The 14,972-nt window shown below is 40.2% G+C and overlaps 2 protein-coding genes across 3 annotated transcripts in view; both read left to right on the top strand.

Annotated features, from left to right (window-relative positions):
• Positions 1 to 5,258, top strand: part of srp54 (signal recognition particle 54) — a 50,568-nt gene extending 45,310 nt beyond the window's left edge. For both annotated transcript variants that reach the window (XM_056295865.1, XM_056295866.1), the window contains exons 15-17: positions 3,248 to 3,418; positions 4,500 to 4,595; positions 4,675 to 5,258. In XM_056295865.1, coding sequence (XP_056151840.1) covers positions 3,248 to 3,418; positions 4,500 to 4,595; positions 4,675 to 4,766 — 359 coding nt within the window. In that variant the 3' untranslated portion in view covers positions 4,767 to 5,258. The remainder of the gene's footprint in view (positions 1 to 3,247; positions 3,419 to 4,499; positions 4,596 to 4,674) is intronic.
• A 4,034-nt stretch (positions 5,259 to 9,292) lies between these two features.
• Positions 9,293 to 14,972, top strand: part of sec23a (Sec23 homolog A, coat complex II component) — a 108,226-nt gene continuing 102,546 nt past the window's right edge. The window contains exons 1-3 of the mRNA XM_056295864.1: positions 9,293 to 9,341; positions 11,556 to 11,815; positions 11,915 to 11,972. Of these exons, the coding sequence (XP_056151839.1) occupies positions 11,595 to 11,815; positions 11,915 to 11,972 (279 nt within the window). The 5' untranslated portion in view covers positions 9,293 to 9,341; positions 11,556 to 11,594. The remainder of the gene's footprint in view (positions 9,342 to 11,555; positions 11,816 to 11,914; positions 11,973 to 14,972) is intronic.

Genomic DNA, 14,972 nt, shown 5'->3' with positions numbered 1-14,972 from the left:
ATCTCTATCATTCAATATTATATATTACTGTCACTATCATATCACAGTTACATCACTATCATTCAGTATTATATATTACTGACACTATCACATCACAGTTACATCACTATCATTCAATATTATATATTACTGACACTATCACATCACAGTTACATCACTATCATTCAATATTATATATTACTGACACTATCACATCACAGTTACATCACTATCATTCAATATTATATATTACTGACACTATCACATCACAGTTACATCACTATCATTCAATATTATATATTACTGACACTATCACATCACAGTTACATCACTATGATTCAATATTATATATTACTGACACTATCACATCACAGTTACATCACTATGATTCAATATTATATATTACTGTCACTATCATATCACAGTTACATCACTATCATTCAGTACTATATATTACTGTCACTATCGTATCACAGTTACATCACTATCATTCAATATTATACATTACTGTCACTGTCATATCACAGTTACATCACTATCATTCAATATTATATATTACTGTCACTATCATATCACAGTTACATCACTATCATTCAATATTATATATTACTGACACTATCATATCACAGTTACATCACTATCATTCAATATTATATATTACTGTCACTATCATATCACAGTTACATCACTATCATTCAATATTATATATTACTGTCACTATCATATCACTTTCCTGTGCATTCCAGTGACACCAACAAGTTAAAACAAAATGGAAATAATTCATCTGCTTAAATGATATTAATACCAGTTCAGATGAGAATTACACCATTCATGCCTGGCAACCAGGGATGGAAATTAGCACCCGCTACACGCCAAATGCGGGTGGATTTGCGTATTGGCGGGTGGATTTGCTCAACCTACCAGCCACGGTGGCGGGTAAAGAAAAGTAGCAATTTGTGACGTACTGAATCACGAATCTGCCTTATTTTCCCCCCTATGACCTGCCCTACTCTGCCTCTGATTGGCTAGTACTTGTTGCCATTGTTGGTTAGCCAATCAGAGGCAGAGTATAGGGACGCTTGTCTTGCGAGTCTGCTAATTCACACAGACACTTCCGAGGACGAGGAGAGAGCCAGAAAACACAATGTGGCGTCACATCGCAGGGGTTAAGAGGTCTGCAGAGAAAACATCCCAGCAGGAGACAGGTTAAAGAGGCGAAGATGAAATGAAAAGGTTTTTTTAATGAGAAGTGGAGAATAACTGACAACGGAGACAGAGAGTCCCGTGATTGGTTAGTTTACGAGGAGACAAGCCAGACAATGTTCTGTTGGGTATGTCGTCAACACGCTTCGGATGCCGACAAGAAAGCTAAGTTTCATTAAAGGGACTAAAAACCTAAAATTGGAAGCCATAAAAGACCATGAATCATCCAAATGCCACATCCATGTAATAAAGATAGTACAGGGGAAATCGACCCCGCAGGATACCGCTGCCATGAACACGTCCCAGTTGGAGAAGATGAGCCTACTGTTTAGAAATGCCCACGCAATCGCCAGAAAAGGAAGGCCATTTACAGATTACGTGTGGCAATGCAAGTAAATTGTAATTTTTTAAAAATCTATTCGCTAACGTTAGATGAAGTGTTGAATTAAGGTCAGAATGTAGCTGTCATGTAATGTCATTAGCTAGCTAACGTTGCGTGTAGTTAGCAAGTAAATGGTCATTTACTAACGTTAGATTAAGTGTTGAATTAAGACCCATACTGACACAATTCCTTCTACTTGTTACAGTCTTGATTTATGTAATAATAAAGGGAATTTTGGTGGCACTGATACACTGGTTATTTTTTGACAAATATGTTAAATGTTTTAAAGGTAGTGTACACAATTTTGAAAACCATAGAAGAGTAAACTAGATTTTGAAAATAGTATTTTAAGAGTTTAATTATTTAAAATAGCCTATTGCTTGAATATTGTAGATCTTGTTTTATTATTTTTCACGTGCAGTTACACACTGCCGGTTAAAACAAGAAAGTGGCTGGTAAAAAAACTGAGTGGCTAGTAGATTTTGTAATCCACCAGCCACAGTGGCAGGTGGACAAAAAAGTTAATTCCCACCCCTGTTGGCATACATCTAAATGATGTGGGAAACATGAAAAATGTCAATGATAGAAGAATAAAATGGTGAGAGAAGCAGTAGGAACAAACAGCTGCTCTTTATCTCAGTGTGTGGACTTAAAACCTCAAGCATCTCTGTACATCTACCTCTGTGTTAACCTGTCATCTTCATGTTTGTCCATCATATTATCTGCAAACATTATATCATATTATCTATCTATCTATCTATCTATCTATCTATCTATCTATCTATCTATCTATCTATCTATCTAATATATATTTCTATATATAGAAATATATACATAGTATTTTATTATTTGCAGACCTGATATGTATGTGTGTGTGTGTGTGTGTGTGTGTATATATATATATATATATATATATATATATGTATAAAGTATTTTATTATTTGGAGACCTGATATGTCCACCTTGAATAATAGAAACGAATTGGCCACCAGCTGTAGACACCGAAAAAAATATCTCCTTTGTAACTATAAGTAAAATGTCTTTATTACCCCCCCCATGAGATGATATACGTGACATTTATTAGAGTTTTTTTAAATGTGTTTTTTTATATGCTATTTTAAATATGGGGGTTTTTTTTTTAGACTGCCTGCCCGCCCAACTGTGCCCCAACACCACCCCAATATATGATTCACATAAGTTACCTTGTTATATCTCTAATTTAGGCCATTTCAACAGCGCCCTGGCCCCTAAATGCTTTTCAAAACAAACCCAGTCCCACTGGTTGTAATGTTTTCTACCCCTCCATTGGCTGCTGTGCATCATAAGTACCTGCCCCATTGGCTGTTATAATTTGAATGTTTCCCTTTCCCCATCTGATTGGTCGCTGTCCAATCGACATTAGGGGCGTGACGCTGGACAACGTAACTGTATGATTCTTTGTGAAAAAAACATTAGCAGCTGATGAGTGCACCACGCACCACACAGGCCTGTACTGCTATGCATTAACATCTTTTTTCCTATATCCGTGTTGATATACATACACACACACACACACACACACACACACATATATATATATATCATCATTATCTCAGTGTGTGGACTTCAAACCTTGAGCATCTCTGTACACCTCTGTGCTAACCTGTCATCTTCATGTTCGTCCATCATATAATGTACAAACAGAGTTGGACAACAAAGATGGCGCCAAGCTGTTCAGTAAGCAGCCTAACAGGATCCAGAGGGTGGCGCGGGGGTCAGGGGTCGCAGCACGAGATGTCCAGGAGTTGCTGACGCAATATACCAAGTTTGCCCAGATGGTAAAGAAGATGGGTGGCATAAAGGGCCTGTTCAAAGGTAACAGTACTAACATAGTACCACAGTACATACTGATACACATGGTACATAGACAAAGGTACCTCAAACAGACTAACATAGTACCACAGTACATACTGATACACATGGTACACAGACAACAGTACCTTTAACAGTACTAACATAGTACACAGTACATACTGATACACAGTACCTCTAACAGACTAACATCACATGCCACATTAGTTAGCCAGTCAAGGTAATGTTAGTGTTATTTGTCAAGTATAATTTCATTCATGAACCATCGGCTAAGTTAGAAGGGTCTTGACTGATGAAGACTTCTAAGTTAGAAGGGTCTTGACTGACGAAGACTTCTCAGTTAGAAGGGTCTTGACTGATGAAGACTTCTAAGTTAGAAGGGTCTTGACTGATGAAGACTTCTAAGTTAGAAGGGTCTTGACTGATGAAGACTTCTCAGTTAGAAGGGTCTTGACTGATGAAGACTTCTCAGTTAGAAGGGTCTTGACTGATGAAGACTTCTAAGTTAGAAGGGTCTTGACTGATGAAGACTTCTCAGTTAGAAGGGTCTTGACTGATGAAGACTTCTCAGTTAGAAGGGTCTTGACTGATGAAGACCTCTCAGTTAGAAGGGTCTTGACTGATGAAGACTTCTCAGTTAGAAGGGTCTTGACTGATGAAGACCTCTCAGTTAGAAGGGTCTTGACTGATGAAGACTTCTCAGTTGGAAGGGTCTTGACTGATGAAGACTTCTCAGTTAGAAGGGTCTTGACTGATTAAGACTTCTAAGTTAAGAGGGTCTTGACTGATGAAGACTTCTCAGTTAGAAGGGTCTTGAATGATGAAGACCTCTCAGTTAGAAGGGTCTTGACTGATGAAGACAATTCTTTGGTATGTTTTACTGGCAGCACTGGCTGTCTTCATTTACAACTGCAACTCACTGTAATTGTGTAACCATTTACCTGAGGCTCTCCATACTTTGACCTTTGACCTTATTGCTACTACATTAAGGTAGTACAGAGCCAGCAGTCACAGTTATCTTTAAGGCTCTTTTTCAGGGAGGACAGTACACAGGTTAGCCTGGTTAACTCTGGCGGTTTTTCAGGAGGCGACATGTCGAAGAATGTTAACCCGTCCCAGATGGCTAAACTCAACCAGCAGATGGCCAAGATGATGGACCCTCGAGTTCTCCACCACATGGGTAAACACATCGCTCTCATGCTCTCTATCTTTCTTTGCCCCTCTGTCCTGGTCCTAAGTCTGTATGCTTGTGTGCGTAGGTGGGATGGCAGGACTGCAGTCGATGATGCGTCAGTTCCAGCAGGGAGCTGCTGGCAACATGAAAGGAATGATGGGCTTCAACAACATGTGACTGCAGACAGGCCAGCCTGAAGACACAGCCACCGTGTCTACCCGTCTGTCTACCTGCATATGGAGGAGGGGAGACAGGAGAGGAGAGAGGTGTTATTAATCCATGGAGAGGAGGAAAGGCTAGTTTGAAATAAATCTGATAAAATCTCAGCTCAGTGGTGTGTCCTCTGTGCTGGACAGCAGCTGTGCTCCTTTTCAATGGAGCACAGCTGCTGTCCAGGACATGAATGTGTTGGAGAGGAGCAGAGCTGGTGAGGAGTTAATGAAACTTTTTGGTATTTAACCCTGGAGAGGAGAATCCTTTAACTTCATTGTGTATAAGATTATACAGATGCTTCTCTATCTGCTGGGGTGTTATAAACATGATTATGATGGAGGACGCTGGCCTCAACGGCAGAAACCATTCCCTTCCTGAATTGAGAAAGTTGCAATGGATGATATGACAGAATTAGTTTGACAATATTTTTGTCATGTTATAATAAACATTTGTATTGCCACATTTTAAAATTCCTATCGTGTTTTTTTATCTGGTGTTTGTCAGAATATTGTCAGTATCTCAAACACTTGTGTATGGCTGAACTAAAGTATGTGCATTTGTAGTTCTAATTATGCTGCTCATTAATTTATGCCTTCTGTTCATCTTGATAAAAGGTAAGAGAAAGAAAAAACTATCTCACCATACACCAACCATACCCAGTGAGCTGTACTGGGTTCAACCTGCACTCCTCACAGGAGGAGGTGGAGTCTTCTCATCAGCTTAACATGGAGTCCAAGGTTTAACATATAGTCCTGCAATTAGACGCTTAAAGTATGGATTTAAACATGGAGTCTCAGATGAGGAGTTTAACATGGAGTCTCAGATGAGGAGTTTAACATGGAGTCTCGGGTGAGGAGTTTAAAATGGAGTCTCAGATGAGTTTAACATGGAGTATCAGATGAGTTTAACATGGAGTCTCAGATGAGTTTGACATGGAGTCTCAGATGAGGAGTTTAACATGGAGTCTCAGATGAGGAGTTTAACATGGAGACTCAGATGAGGAGTTTAACATGGGGTTTAAGATGAGGAGTTTAACATGGAGTATCAGAGGAGGAGTTTGCCATGGAGTCTAAGATGAGTTTAACATGGAGTATTAATTCAATTCAATTCAATTCAATTTTATTGTCATTAAAAACAATGTGCAGGCACATGTTAAAAATGAAATGAAATATTAATAAAATGAAATATCACGAGAAGTTTAACATGGAGTATGAGATGAGTTTAACATGGAGTCTCAGGAGGAGTTTAACATGGAGTCTCAGATAAGGAGTTTAACATGGAGTATCAGATGAGTTTAACATGGAGTATCAGATGAGTTTAACATGGAGTATCAGATGAGGAGTTTAACATGGAGTATCAGATGAGGAGTTTAACATGGGGTTTAAGATGAGGAGTTTAACATGGAGTATCAGAGGAGGAGTTTGCCATGGAGTCTAAGATGAGTTTAACATGGAGTATTAATTCAATCCAATTCAATTTTATTGTAATTAAAAACAATGTGCAGGCACATGTTAAAAATGAAATGAAATATTAATAAAATGAAATATCACGAGAAGTTTAACATGGAGTATGAGATGAGTTTAACATGGAGTCTCAGATGAGTTTAACATGGAGTCTCAGGAGGAGTTTAACATGGAGTCTCAGATAAGGAGTTTAACATGGAGTATCAGATGAGTTTAACATGGAGTATCAGATGAGTTTAACATGGAGTCTCAGATGAGGAGTTTAACATGGAGTATCAGATGAGTTTATCATGGAGACTCAGATGAGTTTAACTATGAGTCTCAGATGAGAAGTTTAACATGGAGTCTCAGATGAGTTTAACATGGAGTCTAAGATGAGGAGTTTAACATGGAGTCTCAGATGAGAAGTTTAACGTGGAGTATCAGATGAGAAGTTTAACATGGAGTGTCAGATGAGGAATTTAACATGGAGTCTCAGATGAGGAGTTTAACATGGAGTCTCAGATGAGGAGTTTAATATGGAGTATCAGATGAGGAGTTTAACATGGAGTCTCAGATGAGGAGTTTAACATGGAGTATCAGATGAGTTTATCATGGAGACTCAGATGAGTTTAACTATGAGTCTCAGAGGAGGAGTTTAACATGGAGTCTCAGATGAGGAGTTTAACATGGAGTATTAGATGAGAAGTTTAACATGTAGTATCAGATGAGGAGTTTAACATGGAGTAATAATTCAATTCAATTTTATTGTCAAAAACAATGTGCAGGCACATGTTAAAAATGAAATGAAATATTAAAGAAATGAAATATCAGATGAGAAGTTTAACGAGGAGTTTAACATGGAGTCTCAGATGAGTTTAACTTGGAGTCTCAGATGAGGAGTTTAACATGGAGTCTAAGATGAGGAGTTTAACATGGAGTCTCAGATGAGTTTAACATGGAGTATCAGATGAGTTTAACATGGAGTCTCAGATGAGTTTAACATGGAGTCTCAGATGAGGAGTTTAACATGGAGTCTCAGAGGAGGAGTTTAACATGGAGTCTCAGATGAGGAGTTTAACATGGAGTATTAGATGAGAAGTTTAACATGTAGTATCAGATGAGGAGTTTAACATGGAGTAATAATTCAATTTTATTGTCAAAAACAATGTGCAGGCACATGTTAAAAATGAAATGAAATATTAAAGAAATGAAATATCAGATGAGAAGTTTAACGAGGAGTTTAACATGGAGTCTCAGATGAGTTTAACTTGGAGTCTCAGATGAGGAGTTTAACATGGAGTCTAAGATGAGGAGTTTAACATGGAGTATCAGAGGAGGAGTTTAACATGGAGTCTAAGATGAGGAGTTTAACATGGAGTATCCGAGGAGGAGTTTAACATGGAGTCTAAGATGAGGAGTTTAACATGGAGTATTAATTCAATTCAATTCAATTTTATTGTCATTAAAAACAATGTGCAGGCACAATGAAAGTATCAGATGAGAAGTTTAACATGGAGTATCAGATGAGAAGTTTAACATGGAGTATCACATGAGGAGTTTAAAATGGAGTATCAGATGAGAAGTTTGACATGGAGTATCACATGAGGAGTTTAACATGGAGTATCACATGAGAAGTTTAAAATGGAGTATCAGATGAGAAGTTTAACATGGAGTATCACATGAGAAGTTTAACATGGAGTATCAGATGAGAAGTTTAACATGGAGTCTCACATGAGAAGTTTAACATGGAGTATCAGATGAGAAGTTTAACATGGAGTATCACATGAGAAGTTTAACATGCAGTATCAGATGAGAAGTTTAACATGGAGTATCAGATGAGGAGTTTAACATGGAGTATCAGATGAGAAGTTTAACATGGAGTATCAGATGAGAAGTTTAATATGGAGTATCAGATGAGGAGTTTAACATGGAGTATCACATGAGGAGTTTAACATGGATTATCAGATGAGAAGTTTAACATGGAGTATCAGATGAGAAGTTTAACATGGAGTATCACATGAGAAGTTTAACATGGAGTATCACATGAGAAGTTTAACATGCAGTATCAGATGAGAAGTTTAACATGGAGTATCACATGAGAAGTTTAACATGGAGTATCACATGAGAAGTTTAACATGGAGTATCAGATGAGAAGTTTAACATGGAGTATCACATGAGAAGTTTAACATGGAGTATCACATGAGGAGTTTAACATCGAGTATCACATGAGAAGTTTAACATGGAGTATCAGATGAGAAGTTTAACATGGAGTATCAGATGAGAAGGTTAACATGGAGTATCACATGAGAAGTTTAACGTGGAGTATCACATGAGAAGGTTAACGTGGAGTATCACATGAGAAGTTTAATGTGGAGTATCACATGAGAAGTTTAACATGGAGTATCACATGAGAAGTTTAACATGGAGTATCAGATGAGAAGTTTAACATGGAGTATCACATGAGAAGTTTAACATGGAGTATCACATGAGAAGTTTAACATGGAGTATCACATGAGAAGTTTAACATGGAGTATCAGATGAGAAGTTTAACATGGAGTATCAGATGAGAAGTTTAACATGGAGTATCAGATGAGAAGTTTAACATGGAGTATCAGATGAGAAGTTTAACATGGAGTATCACATGAGAAGTTTAACATGGAGTATCAGATGAGAAGTTTAACATGGAGTATCAGATGAGAAGTTTAACATGGAGTATCACATGAGAAGTTTAACATGGAGTATCAGATGAGAAGTTTAACATGGAGTATCAGATGAGAAGGTTAACATGGAGTATCACATGAGAAGTTTAACATGGAGTATCAGATGAGAAGTTTAACATGGAGTATCACATGAGAAGTTTAACATGGAGTATCAGATGAGAAGTTTAACATGGAGTATCACATGAGAAGGTTAACATGGAGTATCACATGAGGAGTTTAACATGGAGTCGAAGACGAGGAGTTTGGTCTGGACATCATTTTGAGGTGGTGTTTTGTCTCAGAGCTGCTCTTGACGTGGCATCGTTCTGCGCATGCGCGCTGCCGTCCTCCTGCGTGTCAGCTGTGCTGCGTGTCAGGAGCTGTGGAGAGGTCCTGTGAGTATCAGGGGAATTCTTTTTAATATTGTGTCATTTGTGATCGGTTGTGTTATCAGTCTGTGACATGTACGTATGGGAAGGCTATATGCTGCGTTAGCTGTGATTTTCAGGAACTTCTCAACATAGTTAACTACATGTTTAGCAGGCTGGGGTTCACTGTAAGTAAGCCTGCGTCTTTTTTGACAAACAGGCTGAGCCGTTGAACTAATACAGGACTTTGAATTAAAATGACTTTGGTTTGATTAAAGCAACACTTTCATTTAATGTGGGCAGCGATCAAGTCTTAATTTGCCATGATTAATACGTCCTTCATGGGTGTTCTGTCGGAATCTAGCTTTGCTAGCCCAGGTTAGCATGGGGTAGCGTGTGGCTCGCTGATTGAGTGACGGATGTTATGAAGTCGGTGGATATTTGTAAATGCTGCTAACCTGCTAGTTCCAGATGTGGGTACTATTAAGCTGCTAGTTCCAGATGTGGGTGCTGCTAACCTGCTAGTTCCAGCTGTGGATACTATTAACATGCTAGTTCCAGATGTGGGTACTGTTAACCTGCTAGTTCCAGATGTGGGTACTATTAACCTGCTAGTTCTAGCTGTGGATACTATTAACATGCTAGTTCCAGATGTGGTTACTGTTAACCTGCTAGTTCCAGCTGTGGGTACTATTAACCTGCTAGTTCCAGATGTGGGTACTATTAACCTGCTAGTTCCAGCTTTGGGTACTGTTAACCTGCTAGTTCTAGCTGTGGGTACTATTAACCTGCTAGTTCTAGCTGTGGGTACTGTTAACCTGCTAGTTCCAGATGTGGGTACTATTAACCTGCTAGTTATAACTGTGGGTACTATTAACCTGCTAGTTCCAGATGTGGGTACTATTAACCTGCTAGTTCTAGCTGTGGGTACTATTAACCTGCTAGTTCCAGATGTGGGTACTGTTAACCTGCTAGTTCCAGATGTGGGTACTATTAACCTGCTAGTTCTAGCTGTGGGTACTATTAACCTGCTAGTTCTAGCTGTGGGTACTGCTAACCTGCTAGTTCCAGCTGTGGGTACTATTAACCTGCTAGTTCTAGCTGTGGGTACTGCTAACCTGCTAGTTCCAGCTGTAACTACTATTAACCTGGTAGTTGGACTGTATGAACTAGCGGTGAGTACTATTAACCAGCTAGTTCTAACTGTAAGTAGTATTAACCTGCTAGTTGGACTGTATGAACTAGCGGTGAGTACCATTAACCAACTAGTTCTAACTGTAAGTAGTATTAACCTGCTAGTTGGACTGTATGAACTAGCGGTGAGTACCATTAACCAGCTAGTTCTAACTGTAAGTAGTATTAACCTGCTAGTTGGACTGTATGAACTAGTTGTGAGTACTATTAACCAGCTAGTTCTAGCTCTAACTACTATTAACATGCTAGCTGACCTGTATGAACTAGCTGTGAGTACTATTAACCTGCTAGCTGGACAGTGTGAACTAGCTGTGAGTACTATTAACCTGCTAGTTCTAGCTGTAAGTACTATTAACCAGCTAGTTGGACAGTGTGAACTAGCTCTAAGTACTATTTATCTGCTAGTTGGCCTGTATGAACTAGCTGTGAGTAGTCCTCTCATGAACTCGTGGTGATGGAAGATGACCAGTATCTTAACCAGTAAGGTTAGATTGACAGCTGCTACAGTATGATGGACCACATCCGAGAGAGATTAATCTGCCTTTTCCCTCTTAACAGAAGTTAGATTATTTCTAAAGACAGCTTTTATTTTCTTCTATGGGCTTTTCAGTCTCCGTATTAAACTGCTCCTCATGATAAGTCTTCTGTAAGGAAGCCAGAGGTGCTCTTTGATGAGGAAACAAATGGATAGGGTTGGGATGAAGACTTGGTGAAAAACTAAATATTGTATCATCCTGTCCATCTATTTGGTTCAAGAACACATATAGTCAGGACCAGTTGGTGATGAAATCAAGTAAAGTACCTCAATGACAATTTAATCACTTTGATGAGCCTTAATAATCAAATGTAGGTTGGCTCGAAACTGGAGTCAAGTTCCATGTAGTGCAAACCTACATGGCCAGTAAAAAATGATTCTGATTCTTCTGATTCTGTAGTGCAGACAAACAGATTCATGAAAATGATCAAAGTAGAAAAATGTGTTTACTGCTTATGGTAAGAAATCTTATGATCAGTCGTTTTATGACTGTCTGTCTCTCTTCCCCCCAGTCTGCTATTCTGTCTGTCCCACCCCGTCTCCCTGCTGCCATGACAACCTTCCCAGAGTACATTGCTCAGAATGAGGAACGAGACGGTGTGCGTTTCAGTTGGAACGTGTGGCCCTCCAGTCGTCTGGAGGCGACCCGCATGGTGGTCCCTGTTGCCTCACTTTTCACCCCGCTGAAGGAGAGGCCTGACCTGCCGCCCATTCAGTATGAACCAGTTCTATGCAGCCGAGCCACCTGTCGTGCAGTCCTCAATCCACTGTGGTGAGAGAAAAAGAGAGAGATGAAGGATGAGTATTAACTGTTTTGCACACATTTCTCAGTCTCTTTCATTCTCTCTCTCACTCTGTCTGTCTCTCTCAGCCAAGTGGACTACAGAGCCAAGCTGTGGGCTTGTAACTTCTGCTACCAGAGAAACCAGGTATACACACTGAATTATGCATAACTGACTGCATAGCTTTTTAATATAAGGATCATACCTTTAACTGCTGTAACTTAAAAAGAATAAAGCATTAACATCCAATCAGCTCTAATAAACAAAAATATTAACCAATCAGCACTCTTAAACAAACATTTCAATGATTAGTCAGCTCTAGTAAAGACAGACTGGTGCTCTGTGATTGTCAAACCAATTAAAGCCAAATGTCCAGCGCGACAGAGAGTAGATGGTCCAGTCAAATGGCTCGTGTCATGTGCTGAACGCCAGCCAACCCATGTCAGATATGAACAGCACTGTTTAGTGCCTCGCAGTAGGAAAATACAACTCAGGAGGGCCTTTGTTGCTCCTGCTTCACTGTGACATGCCACATCACTTAGACATGTGCCGACACAAGGCCGGACGCTGTCGGTGTGAGGATTTTTTTTTTTTGATTTCTCCCCAATTGTACTTGGCCAATTACCCCACCCTTGTGAGCTGTCCCGGTCTCTGCTCCACCCCCTCTGCCGATCCATCACCTCGTCACCTCTACTCCTTGCATTCTCACCATTCCACTGTCCTCCCTCTCATTCACGCATAGGTATTCTGTCTTGCTCCTACTGACTTTCATTCCTCCTCTCTCCAGTGCATACCTCCACCTCTCCAGGCTCTCCTCCACCTGCTCCCTACTCTCACTACAGATCACAATGTCATCTGCAAACATCATAGTCCATGGAGACTCCTGCCTGATCTTCTCCGTCAACCTGTCCATCACCATTGCAAACAAGATAGGGCTCAGAGCCGATCCTTGATGTAATCCCACCTCCACCTTGAACCCATCTGTCATTCCAACCGCACACCTCACCACTGTCACACCTCCCTCATACATGTCCTGCACCACTCCTACATACTTCTCTGCAACTCCTGACTTCCTCATACAATACCACACCTCCTCTCTCGGCACCCTGTCGTATGCTTTCTCTAAATCTACAAAGACACAATGTAACTCCTCCTGACCTTCTCTATACTTCTCCATCAACATTCTCAAAGCAAACATCACATCTGTGGTGCTCTTTCATGGCATGAAACCATACTGCTGCTGCTGATCACCACCTCTCCTCTTAACCTAGCTTCTATTACTCTTTCCCATGTCTTCATGCTGTGGCTGATCAACTTTATACCTCTGTAGTTGTTACAGTTCTGCACATCACCCTTGTTCTTGAAAATCGGTACCAGTATGCTTCTTCTCCACTCCTCAGGCATCCTCTCACTTTCGACTTGTGCGTCCATGTGGCTGGGTTGGCCTTTATGCAGTCCCTCAGAAACCATTATGGACTTCGGTAGCCAGACTCACACCAGATCCACATCAAGCTCCTGTTCCTCATACATGTATAGCAATTAGAGCTTTATGAAGATTTGATACATATTAGCTTTTCAGTTAATATAAATCACTTCTTACTGTGGGTGGGAAACCGGCTGTGGGTATGTGTCCTGGTCGCTACACTAGCGCCTCCTCTGGTAGGTCGGGGCACCTGTTCAGGGGAGAGAGGGAACTGGGGGGAATAGCGTGATCCTCCCACGCGCTATATCCCCCTGGTGAAACTCCTCATTGTCAGGTGAAAAGAAGCGGCTGGTGACTCCACATGTATGGGAGGAGGCATGTGGTAGTCTGCAGCCCTCCCCGGATCAGTAGAGGGGGTGGAGCAGAGACCGGGGCGGCTCGGAGGAGTGGGGTAATTGACCAGGTACAATTGGGGAGAAAAAAGTAGTAAAAATAATACCCATCCTTACTTGGTACTAATAATGGGGTCTGCTGCTACTTTTGTAATGTGACTTAGTTCACACTAGTGTCTGCTCTTGTTTCTCACCAGTTTCTACTCTTGTTTCTCACTAGTGTCTGCTCTTGTTTCTCACTAGTGTCTACTCTTGTTTCTCACCAGTTTCTACTCTTGTTTCTCACTAGTGTCTACTCTTGTTTCTCACCAGTTTCTACTCTTGTTTCTCACTAGTGTCTACTCTTGTTTCTCACCAGTTTCTACTCTTGTTTCTCACTAGTGTCTACTCTTGTTTCTCACCAGTTTCTACTCTTGTTTCTCACTAGTGTCTACTCTTGTTTCTCACCAGTTTCTGCTCTTGTTTCTCACCAGTTTCTGCTCTTGTTTCTCACCAGTTTCTACTCTTGTTTCTCACCAGTTTCTACTCTTGTTTCTCACCAGTTTCTGCTCTTGTTTCTCACCAGTTTCTACTCTTGTTTCTCACTAGTGTCTACTCTTGTTTCTCACCAGTTTCTGCTCTTGTTTCTCACCAGTTTCTACTCTTGTTTCTCACTAGTGTCTGCTCTTGTTTCTCACTAGTGTCTACTCTTGTTTCTCACTAGTGTCTACTCTTGTTTCTCACCAGTTTCTACTCTTGTTTCTCACTAGTGTCTACTCTTGTTTCTCACCAGTTTCTACTCTTGTTTCTCACCAGTTTCTACTCTTGTTTCTCACTAGTGTCTACTCTTGTTTCTCACTAGTGTCTGCTCTTGTTTCTCACTAGTGTCTACTCTTGTTTCTCACTAGTGTCTACTCTTGTTTCTCACCAGTTTCTACTCTTGTTTCTCACTAGTGTCTGCTCTTGTTTCTCACCAGTTTCTACTCTTGTTTCTCACTAGTGTCTACTCTTGTTTCTCACCAGTTTCTACTCTTGTTTCTCACCAGTTTCTACTCTTGTTTCTCACTAGTGTCTACTCTTGTTTCTCACCAGTTTCTACTCTTGTTTCTCACCAGTGTCTGCTCTTGTTTCTCACTAGTGTCTACTCTTGTTTCTCACCAGTTTCTACTCTTGTTTCTCACCAGTTTCTACTCTTGTTTCTCACTAGTGTCTGCTCTTGTTTCTTACCAGTTTCTACTCTTGTTTCTCACTAGTGTCTACTCTTGTTTCTCACCAGTTTCTACTCTTGTTTCTCACCAGTTTCTACTCTTGTTTCTCACCAGTTTCTACTCTTGTTTCTCACTAGTGTCTACT

Source organism: Lampris incognitus, chromosome 16, assembly GCF_029633865.1.
Source record: "Lampris incognitus isolate fLamInc1 chromosome 16, fLamInc1.hap2, whole genome shotgun sequence".
Classification (NCBI taxonomy): Eukaryota; Metazoa; Chordata; class Actinopteri; order Lampriformes; family Lampridae; genus Lampris; species Lampris incognitus.
The sequence above is the reverse complement of the archived record's forward strand: the minus strand, read 5'-3'. Positions and strand labels throughout refer to the sequence as shown.